This window comes from Gobio gobio, assembly GCF_949357685.1.
Source record: "Gobio gobio genome assembly, chromosome: 22".
NCBI classification, from domain to species: Eukaryota; Metazoa; Chordata; class Actinopteri; order Cypriniformes; family Gobionidae; genus Gobio; species Gobio gobio.
In genome coordinates this window covers 46,802,248-46,814,747 of record NC_137118.1, presented here as the reverse complement: position 1 = coordinate 46,814,747, position 12,500 = coordinate 46,802,248, and the positions used below count along the sequence as shown (strand labels likewise).

The 12,500-nt window shown below is 40.0% G+C and overlaps 2 protein-coding genes across 2 annotated transcripts in view; both read right to left on the bottom strand.

Annotated features, from left to right (window-relative positions):
• Positions 1 to 12,500, bottom strand: part of bmpr1bb (bone morphogenetic protein receptor, type IBb) — a gene marked incomplete at its 3' end in the record, with an annotated part of 163,246 nt that overhangs the window by 137,772 nt on the left and 12,974 nt on the right. The gene's annotated exons all lie outside the window — the stretch shown is intronic.
• Positions 7,634 to 12,500, bottom strand: part of pdlim5b (PDZ and LIM domain 5b) — a gene marked incomplete at its 3' end in the record, with an annotated part of 188,826 nt that continues 183,959 nt past the window's right edge. Inside the window, exons 13-14 of the mRNA XM_079804045.1 lie at positions 7,860 to 8,061; positions 7,634 to 7,733 (exon numbers count right to left, since the gene is read on the bottom strand). Of these exons, the coding sequence (XP_079660171.1) occupies positions 7,634 to 7,733; positions 7,860 to 8,061 (302 nt within the window). The remainder of the gene's footprint in view (positions 7,734 to 7,859; positions 8,062 to 12,500) is intronic.

Below are 12,500 nucleotides of genomic sequence, written 5' to 3'. Positions count from 1 at the left end.
CACACACACACACACACACACACACACACACACACACACACACTGCCCCTGCCCCTAAACCTAACCCTCACAGGAGACTGTGCAGTTCACTTTCTGTGAAAAAAAACTTGTTCTGTGTGATTTATAAGCATTTTGAAAAGTGAGGACATGGGGAACGTCCTCATATTTCACCCTCTTTTTGTAATAACCATGTCATTATACACGTTTGTGTCCTGATATTTAAGTTAATAATAATAATAATAATTTATGGATTTTTAGTAACATCGCATACCCACTTCTGTTCACAAAATATATAAAACACAAATATCATCTGAACTGAAAATAGTCCAAACTTCAAAAATATAAAGTGAGAAAACCAGTGTCTGGTCCGTTCCTGAGGCGGATGTGTTGCCGGAAGCTTCTCTCGGATGGGCTCATCTCGTCCCGCTGTCCTGTCGCCCTGATCTAATCTACATTAAGCAAAGCTGGGCCTGATCCCAGACAAACTTCAGACGTCATCTGATCATCTGGAGGGAACGCTGAGGGTCCAGCACATGTGAAACGCATTTGAATCTCTCATCTAAAACAGGTTGAAAAGACGAATGAACTGCGCATGAAAGAATCAAATCTCATCTGTTTTACCTTTCTTTCCCTCACAGTCGGAATGTCACTGTCAAAACTGCTTAGAGGAAGTCAAGAGGCTTGTGTTACAAACCCATACAGAGCAGGAGCTCCGAAACGCCCAAAACACCCCAACACGAGACACAATCTAATGGCCACAGCTGATACACACTCACACACACACACACACACACACACACACACACACACACACACACACACACACACACACACACACACACACACACACACACACACACACACACACACACACACTCAGGCTCAAGGCTGTGTTTAAAGTGGAAGAGGCGATCCGGCTGAAGCCAGAGGAACGGAGAGCTTTGGCAGAGCATTTCCTCAGACAGCTTCAGTAAACAGACCCGGCCCTTTAAGAGCTCACATTAACGCTTCAGTGAAAGCTCTTCACACAGCAGGACAGAAGAGCAAACATCTGGAGAGACACCTGTCCTTACATCAGGACAGAAGAGCAAACATCTGGAGAGACACTTGTCCTTACATCAGGACAGAAGAGCAAACATCTGGAGAGACACCTGTCCTTACATCAGGACAGAAGAGCAAACATCTGGAGAGACAGGTGTCCTTACATCAGGACAGAAGAGCAAACATCTGGAGAGACAGGTGTCCTTACATCAGGACAGAAGAGCAAACATCAGGAGAGACACCTGTCCTTACATCAGGACAGAAGAGCAAACATCTGGAGAGACAGGTGTCCTTACATCAGGACAGAAGAGCAAACATCTGGAGAGACAGGTGTCCTTACATCAGGACAGAAGAGCAAACATCTGGAGAGACTCCTGTCCTTACATCAGGACAGAAGAGCAAACATCTGGAGAGACAGGTGTCCTTACATCAGGACAGAAGAGCAAACATCAGGAGAGACACCTGTCCTTACATCAGGACAGAAGAGCAAACATCTGGAGAGACAGGTGTCCTTACATCAGGACAGAAGAGCAAACATCTGGAGAGACTCCTGTCCTTACATCAGGACAGAAGAGCAAACATCTGGAGAGACAGGTGTCCTTACATCAGGACAGAAGAGCAAACATCAGGAGAGACACCTGTCCTTACATCAGGACAGAAGAGCAAACATCTGGAGAGACAGGTGTCCTTACATCAGGACAGAAGAGCAAACATCAGGAGAGACACCTGTCCTTACATCAGGACAGAAGAGCAAACATCTGGAGAGACAGGTGTCCTTACATCAGGACAGAAGAGTAAACATCTGGAGAGACAGGTGTCCTTACATCAGGACAGAAGAGCAAACATCTGGAGAGACTCCTGTCCTTACATCAGGACAGAAGAGCAAACATCTGGAGAGACAGGTGTCCTTACATCAGGACAGAAGAGCAAACATCTGGAGAGACTCCTGTCCTTACATCAGGACAGAAGAGCAAACATCTGGAGAGACAGGTGTCCTTACATCAGGACAGAAGAGCAAACATCAGGAGAGACACCTGTCCTTACATCAGGACAGAAGAGCAAACATCTGGAGAGACAGGTGTCCTTACATCAGGACAGAAGAGCAAACATCAGGAGAGACACCTGTCCTTACATCAGGACAGAAGAGCAAACATCTGGAGAGACAGGTGTCCTTACATCAGGACAGAAGAGTAAACATCTGGAGAGACAGGTGTCCTTACATCAGGACAGAAGAGCAAACATCTGGAGAGACAGGTGTCCTTACATCAGGACAGAAGAGCAAACATCTGGAGAGACTCCTGTCCTTACATCAGGACAGAAGAGCAAACATCTGGAGAGACAGGTGTCCTTACAGCAGGACAGAAGAGCAAACATCTGGAGAGACTCCTGTCCTTACATCAGGACAGAAGAGCAAACATCTGGAGAGACACCTGTCCTTACATCAGGACAGAAGATCAAACATCTGGAGAGACAGGTGTCCTTACATCAGGACAGAAGAGCAAACATCTGGAGAGACACCTGTCCTTACATCAGGACAGAAGAGCAAACATCTGGAGAGACACCTGTCCTTACATCAGGACAGAAGAGCAAACATCTGGAGAGACACCTGTCCTTACATCAGGACAGAAGAGCAAACATCTGGAGAGACACCTGTCCTTACATCAGGACAGAAGAGCAAACATCTGGAGAGACAGGTGTCCTTACATCAGGACAGAAGAGCAAACATCTGGAGAGACACCTGTCCTTACATCAGGACAGAAGAGCAAACATCTGGAGAGACAGGTGTCCTTACATCAGGACAGAAGAGCAAACATCTGGAGAGACACCTGTCCTTACATCAGGACAGAAGAGCAAACATCTGGAGAGACACCTGTCCTTACATCAGGACAGAAGAGCAAACATCTGGAGAGACACCTGTCCTTACATCAGGACAGAAGAGCAAACATCTGGAGAGACAGGTGTCCTTACATCAGGACAGAAGAGCAAACATCTGGAGAGACACCTGTCCTTACATCAGGACAGAAGAGCAAACATCTGGAGAGACACCTGTCCTTACATCAGGACAGAAGAGCAAACATCTGGAGAGACACCTGTCCTTACATCAGGACAGAAACACAGACTCTCTGAGGAAGCTCCATCGGTCAAGAGGACATGATTATAGACAACGGCTATATGATGAATCAAAATAAAACAGAAATCGTGATACTCGTTACTCAACCGCACACATACTCGCACACTCACTCACTTGCTCACACACTCACACACACTCTCTCACTGGCTCGCACACTAACTTGCTCACACACACACACTCACTCGCTCGCTCGCACACTCGCTCGCACACTCGCTCGCACACTCACTCACTTGCTCACTCAAACACACACATACACACTCACTCACTGGCTCGCACACACACACACTCGCTCGCACACTCACTCACTTGCTCACTCACACACACACACACACACACACACACACACACACTCACTCACTGGCTTGCACACTAACTTGCTCGCACACTCGCTTGCACACTCGCTCGCACACTCACTCACTCGCACACTCACTCGCTCGCACACTCACTCACTCACTTGCTCACTCACTCTCACACACACACACACACACACACACACACACACTGGCTCGCACACTAACTTGCTCGCACACTCACTCACACACACACACACACACACACACACACACACACACACTCACTCACTGGCTCGCACACTCACTCACTGGCTCGCACACTCACTCACTGGCTCGCACACTCACTCACTGGCTCGCACACTCACTCACTGGCTCGCACACTCACTCACTCGCTCGCACACTCACTCACTCGCTCGCACACTCACTCACTGGCTCGCACACTCACTCACTCGCTCGCACACTCACTCACTCGCTCGCACACTCAATCACTCGCACACTCACTCACTCGCTCGCACACTCACTCACTCGCTCGCACACTCACTCACTCGCTCGCACACTCACTCGCTCGCACACTCACTCACTCACTTGCTCACTCACTCACTCACTTGCTCACTCACTCTCACACACACACACACACACACACACACACACACACTGGCTCGCACACTAACTTGCTCGCACACTCACTCACACACACACACACACACACACACACACTCACTCACTGCCTAGCACACTCACTCACTGGCTCGCACACTCACTCACTCGCTCGCACATTCACTCACTTGCTCACTCACACACACAGACACACACTCACTCACTGACTCGCACACTAACTTGCTCGCACACTCACACACACACACACACACACACACACTCACTCACTGACTCGCACACTAACTTGCTCGCACACTCACTCACACACACACACACACTCACTCACTGACTCACACACTAACTTGCTCGCACACTCACTCGCTCACTCGTACACTCACTCGCTCACACACACTCGCACACACACACTCTCTCTCACACACACACACGTTCACCTCACACACATTCACTCACACACGTTCCCTCACTCACACGCACACACTCGCACACACTCGCACATACACACACACACACACACACACACACACGCACATACACAGCTGTCTTCCATTTCCCGCCATGCAGTCGCAGATGGAGATATAGTGTGAACTTTAACACAGGGATTCTTGGCATTCCTTCAGGTTGTGTGTTACTCCATCAGACGCTCAAACACACAGAGAAGCTGTGCTCTGGTCTGATCTGGTCTGGTCTGGTTTGGTTTGGTTTGGTTTGGTTTGCTCTGGTCTGGCTCTGGTCTGGTCTGGTCTGCTCTGGTCTGGTCTGGTTTGGTTTGGTTTGGTCTGATCTGATCTGGCTCTGGTCTGCTCTGGTCTGGTCTGCTCTGGTCTGCTCTGGTCTGGGACAGTACCTGTTCCCTCACTCAATGATCAATGAAACCTCCTCTCCCGACCGCAGATGAGCGGTTTACGGCAGGTCTTGTAGTGGCACGCTCGTTGCTTAATAACTCAGGAATGCTAATTAAACTCAAGAGCAGAAAACCAGAGGAAAACCGGAGATCCGACTGGATGTAAAGCAGCACAACATTACGTCTTCACCGCCTCAATCACACAGACCAACTCTAATGAGGCGGCAGCTATTCCTGGTCCATAACAGATTCATTAAAACAACCTGTTCATATGAATCATCTGTTTGTGAATCGGTCTGATCATGTGGTCCAACGATTCTCACATCTCAAGTGGATATAATAAACATGCAATAAGTCAAACATGGAACCCTGAACGACCCTTTGATTGCACTCGCTGAGGAACGTCTGATATAAAACAGAGCAGCCGTGCGAGTCAAGAGCATAAAATATTACCCAAATATTATAATGTTCCCTCGTCCTATGCTCCATACTCTACACGTCTGCAGCAGTTTATTTAGTTTCTCCCTAAAGTACACTTATAAAATAAGATTTCATGCATCAAAAATGTAGTTTATCATGTTGTTCACCATGACTAAACTAAACTCTTGCTACTGTACCTTTAAGACTAGCTTTAAGATATGCAAATGCCCTCTGATATGATTGGACAACCTTTGCCCGCTGTTCACTTGGGAATGATTAATGACACAAGCACTGGCTCATTAACATAAGCACCGCCCACATTTACATGAACATGCATTGATATGTAAAAGAGTCGGTGATATGTTAATGAGCTCATGGTTTTGACTTCCATATATGGACTGGAGAAGTTAAGAGCTCTTAAAGCTACAGTACACGTTTATTCTACTTGTTTGAAAGATGATTCGACTGGTGAAATGAGCCATTTTAAGCTGCAGTGAGCGCCGTTAGGTCATAGCAAAGCAAAGCTAAACCCAAAGCAAACATGCAAATCCTCTCCAGTCTAAATAATTAGTCATAATGGTTTTGAGGGCTTCAGCTCTGATCTCGGAGGGAAGGATGTGTGTGTGTGTGTGTGTGTACGCTGGCCGGACGGAGCGAGATCTGCTGTAAATGGATCAATATCAAGATCAATATGTCCTCGTCTCTGGACACTGATCTGGTCTGTTTCAGTCCGATCGCATCTGAAAGGAAGAAATCACGCGCGCTCTCGTACTAAATGAGCCGCAACTAAACCAAATCAACACATTTTTGGACTGGATTCAATGCAATTCACCATTTTCATATTCATTTTTAATCATTTCGCTATTTGTGCTTTCATTGTTTTGTTAGTTTTTTTAAATATTGCTGTTTAAGTTAAATTTACTTTTATTTCAATTTTAGTTTATTTCCAGTTAAGTTTAGTGCTTCAACTTAAAAAAATAATCTGTTTATTGCCAATTTTTTTTTAGCTTTGTTTCAATGAACAGAAATGTTTTTAATAGTTTTAGTTTATGATAATAACCCTGCAATACACACATTACATTTTTTTATTTTATTTTTTCACAAAATGTGAATTTTATAAACAGTATTATTTTATTTTACATTTATTTTATAATTTTTTATATTTATTTTACATTTTATTATTTTTTTTACATTTCATTTATATTTTATTTTTGTATATTTTATTTTACATTTTATTGTCGTTATTATAATTTTTTAAATATTTTTTTAGAGTGCCACGACAAATTTAGTTAATGCACGTGTTATTTTTTATTTTATGTCACAATTAATTTACTTATAAAATATGACTCATAAAAAAAAACATTTATTTACAAAAATAAAAAGCAAATTTAAGTATTTACAATGTTGTTTTTAATGTTTTTATTTTATATCAAAATTAAAGTATTTGGTAATAAGCTAAATTACATTCAACAAAACAAATTATATATATAGAAAAAATTTGTCAATGTAATTTAGCCTATGCATTTGTAAATTACTTAATTTTATATGCATTTTTTTTTACAAAATATGATTTATGAATACATAAGCTAATGCACAATATCTTTTTTTATTTGTGTATGTATATATATATATATATATAGTGTGTGTGTGTGTGTGTGTGTGTGTGTGTGTGTGTGTGTGTGTGTGTGTGTGTGTGTGTGTGTGTGTGTGTGTGTGTGTGTGTGTGTGTGTGTGTGTGTGTGTGTGTGTGTGTGTGTGTGTGTGTGTGTGTGTGTGTGTGTGTGTGTGTGTGTGTGTGTGTGTGTGTGTGTGTATTTATTTTACATTTTATTTTCATTATTATAACATTTTTTATTATTTTTTTGAGTGTAACGACAAAATCATGAATTTAATTCCCAGCAAAAATCCCATGCATGAATTAATAAACATGTTTTTATTAATTTCTTTAAATAAAAACATTGCCAAATGCATGTATGTAAATGTAAATACCCTCAGAGGGAAGTTGAGAAACATGCATTTAAATACTAAATAAATATATTTTTTGAAATGTTTGAGTCTGTGCACCCGCTTTAACCATTAATTCAACACCCCTGACATCACAATCATAATACAGATTTCATACGCATATCCCACAACACTATGAAGGCCTTTCCATGACCATACATGATCAAGAAAAGTCATTTCAAGAAAAACATCCAACTCAGAAATGTGTTGCAGGTCAAACTGACCCGGAATATAAGCGTTAAACCTCTTTAAAGGAACATCATGACATAAAGAAGATGGAATCTGTCAGATCTGCTGAAGATTTTCTCGGAGCTCATCAAACACTGAAAGTCTTCCATGTCCTGACCTCACGATGGGCTTCTGTCCCTCCAGACATGATGCATTTCTCAAAAACACAATGAACACATTAAAACCCCAAACAATTAGATTTTCTCACCCTGCATCTCCAGCTTCCCCAGTCCGTGTGTGATGCAAGATGTCCTGACTCATCCCATCATCTCCCAGCAATCACATTAGGCTTCCCAGAGCTGGAGAAATTAGATTTGATCCGCTCGCTTCCTCCAGCACTTCCTTCACTCCGGCTAATGGCGGCCCATCTCTCCTGAAGTAATTCACCACCTCTGTTCTCTCCAGCAGATCCAGTGTCCTCTGGGGTTTAATTGCCCTGAGCTGCTCTGAAAGTGGATCAAGATGGCCTCCACTCGGACCCAGAGCTGCGGGGCAAGCTGTGCCAGATGCTTACACTCCCAGAACCGGACTAATTGCACATCATAATACAACAACTTTCATCATCATGGTCCAGTTTTCATGATCTAATCAAATTCTAATTGCAAATGTGTTTCATATCGTCCTCACAGCTGGAGGGATAAACATGTTTATCTGTTATCATATGCAGCTCAAATATCATATTTATAAGTTGCATTCACAAAAAAAGATGAACTATTTACAACCGTTCAATTCATATTCACAAGATGAGCCTCTCAGATAGTAGACGTGATTAGTAAACGCAGATTCACCAAACAATGAACACGAGTGTTTATGAGCCGGGTTATGAGTTATCAGTCAGTCGCTGTTTGCAAATATGTAAACTATTTTTGTGCATGTAATTTAGCTAATGCATGTGTCACAATTAATTAACTCACAAAATATGATTAATGGGAAAAAAAACATTTATTTACAAAAATAAAAAGCAGATTGCAGTATTTACGTTTTTTAATTGGATCACAAAATTAAAGTATTTGGTAATGTAATGCATAAGCTAAATTACATTCAACAAAATTTGTATACATATATATATAAATTGTCAATGTAATTTAGCTTATGTATTTGTTAATACTTATTTTATATCAACTGTTTTTACAAAATATGATTTATGAATACATAAGCTAATGCACAATATTTTACATATTTTTTTAATGTATATGTGTGTGTGTGTGTGTGTGTGTGTGTGTGTGTATATTTATATATATATATGTTTGTGTGTTTATATGTGTGTGTGTGTGTGTGTGTGTGTGTGTGTCAAAAGTCAAAAGATTAATCGCGATTAATCACATCCAAAATAAAAGTTTGTGTTTACATAATATATGTGTGTGTACTCTGTTAATTATTATTTATATATAAATACACACACAAGCATGTATATGTTTAAGAAAAAAATATTATTTTTATATATAAAACATTTATATTTATATATATTAATGATTATATAAATGTATATACAGTATATACATGCAAATATTTCTTAAATATATACATGAATGTGTGTGTATTTATATATAAATAATAATTAACAGAGTACACACACACATATTATGTAAACACAAACTTTTATTTTGGATGCGATTAATCGCGATTAATCTTTTGACAGCCCATATATATATATATATATATATATTCTGTGAAGGATTCATCCGAGTCTGTGAAGGATTCAGCACTGCTGTCATTCATAACTCATAACAACTCATAAATCAAAACTAGATGTTCTGATGAAGCGCTTGCATTACAGTAAGAGCAACAGTACAGCAGTAATGGCTAGAACCAGCGCAGATGTGTCTGTCCTTTAATCCACTGACAGATGGACAGACCGCTGTCACAACAGCAGCTTCAGTGTGTGTGTGAGTGTGTGTGTGTGTGTGTGTGTGTGTGTGTGTGTGTGTGTGTGTGTGTGTGTGTGTTCAGAGGAGCGGATGATGGATGAAGGAGTGAGTCTCTCGCGTCACACAAACACATACCTGGACTCAACCGTGAAACCAGAAACCAGAGAGAAAGAGAAAGAGAGAGAGAGAGAGAGAGAGAGAGAGAGAGAGAGAGAGAGAGAGAGAGAGAGAGAGAGAGAGAGAGAGAGAGAGAGAGAGAGAGAGAGAGAGAGAGAGAGAGAGAGAGAGAGAGAGAGAGAGAGAGAGAGAGAGAGAGAGAGAGAGAGAGAGAGAGAGAGAGAGAGAGAGAGAGAGAGAGAGAGAGAGAGAGAGAGAGAGAGAGAGAGAGAGAGAGAGAGAGAGAGAGAGAGAGAGAGATGGAAAAGCCATCGGGAGCTTCTGTTGTTTCTGCACTTCCTGCGTGTGTCAAATCTATAAAGTTTTCCGTTTGGGTTGTGAAACATGAACCACTTCATATTCAGGAATACAGTAGGGCTGAACAATACAGTCATGAGACAAGCATTATGATTTTGATTGTGATAAAAAATAAATCATCATAATTACTGTACTCTGCTTTTTATGTGCTCGTTAAATATAGGAGAGGACTGGCATCTCTCCAGCGATGCTTTAATACAGCGTCTGATTTAAACCAAAGCTTGAGTTTGATTCAGTTCAAACGGTCCATTCAAATGAATCAGTTCAAGACTCTGATTCAATGATTCAAATCTATCGTCATAAATGGGCAATTTGAACTGAATCAAACTTCAAAATGTTTAATGCATGAACATTTTGAAGTTTGATTCAGTTCAAACTGTCCATTTCAATTAATCAATTTTAGACTGTTTCAATGATTCATTTGCACCATCGCTCAAAAATGTTCATAAAAGTCTTTCAGTTTTTTTCATATATTAAGTTGTTTTTGTAAAAAATGTAAATACATAAATATTGTTTCATTTTTACAGTATTCTACTTTTATAATGAACATCTTGAGATTTAATTCAGTTCAAACGGTCCTTTCAAATGAATCAGTTCAAGACTCTGATTCAATGATTCAAATCCATCATCATAAATGGGCAATTTGAACTGAATCAAACTTCAAAATGTTTAATGCAAGAAGTATATTACAGTAAAAATTTTTTTTTAAAATAAATATTTAATAATTACAATTTTTATAAACCAACATAACAGTACATAAAATAAACAATTATATATGTATAAGTATATAAGTAAATATATATAAAATGTAAACATTGTTTATTTTATGTACTGTTATCTTGGTTTATGAAAATTAAAATGATTAAATTAAAATTTTTACTGTAATCTAAAATCTGTATTTTTACTGTAATTTTTACTTGCATTGAACATTTTGAAGTTTGATTCAGTTCAAACTGTCCATTTCAATGAATCAATTTTAGACTGATTCAATGATTCATTTGCACCAGCGCTCAAAAATGCTCATAAAAGTCTTTCAGCTTTTTTCATATATTAAGTTGTTTTTGTAAAAAATGTAAATACATAAATATTGTTTCATTTTTACAGTATTCTACTTTTTAAATGAACATCTTGAGATTTAATTCAGTTCCATTAATCAATTCACAACTCTGATTCAATTGTATTATTGCTCAGAAATTTTGATATGCATGATACTTTTTCATACATTAATTTTTTTTTTTAATAAAATATTTTTCATATTTTTTTTTTTAAACAAAATATTTTTCATATTTTTTTTTTAATAAAATGTAAGTAGGTAAGTATTGTTGCTTATTTATATGTATGCTACTGTTATATTGGTTCATAGAAATGTAGTGAAAATGATTCAATATTTATTAGAAATATATATATATAAAAAAAAAAATTAAGATTCAAATGAATCATGTTTTATGTGAGTTTACAGTGTGAGTGAAAGACTGGACAGTGATAAATAACACAAAGATAATAGTAAACATCTATATATATAGAAATGAACAGAAAACATCTATCATGATGCACTCTAAAAAATGCTGGGTTAAAAATAACCCAAGTTGGGTTGAAAATGAACCAACCAATAAATTGGGTTGTTTTAACCCAGCGGTTGGGTTAAATGTTTGCTCAATTGCTGGGTTAGTCCATTTTCAACCCAACTTGGGTTATTTTTAGCCCAGCATATGTTAGAGTGTGTCATCACTGAACACGGAGAGTTGGGAAACCCGTCTGGAAACTAAAAGAGTCATTGAGGAATCAGAATCAGAATCAGAAGTGTTCTAGGACTCAAGGCTCCAGTCTTCTCTCTGAATCCCCACAGAGCAGCCCTGCCATCCTCCGCTTGAAACACAGCGCCCATAATGCATCTGTGCTCTGATTTAATGGAGCGCTGAGCCCGTCTTCAACACTTTGAGTGATTCACACGCACTCTTACCGGCAGCCTTTAAAACGCTTGCTGAGAACGTCTCCCGAAACACTTCATGAAGAGCTGACGGTCAACAAACACGACCCGCGCTGATGGATGGATGGATGGCGTGCATTAATGGAGGGGTTTGAATTGTTTCCCTGTGTGCGGGTCGCCCCGGTGCGATATCAAAGACGGAGCGGCCGTAAATCTCCCGCTGCCCGCAGTCGCCGTGTCAAAAGCCAGACGCATTTAGTTTGCAGCGTGTGACACGATGAAGAGATAATAACTCAAATCATCTGTGCTGCTTTCATCTCCAGAGCTGCAGAGAGAGATCAGAGATGCGTGTTTGATTCCTTTCACATGTGACACTTCATGTGTGATGATGGGAACCGCCACACGCTTACCAGAAACACACACGTGATAAATGACTCTCGGCCTCACAGTGAACAATTCATCAGTGCAAGTTATTTTAACGTTTACATGATCGTTCATTCAAATTTCTCCACTTCTGAAAACTTATTTTATGCTGATGAAATCAAGTCCATGTGGATCAACAATAATCATTCCAATATTAACCAATAACGTGAAGCTAAATCTAGAGAACAGAAGATCACAGAGATTTGAAGGTGGACAATTTTCACTGCAGACA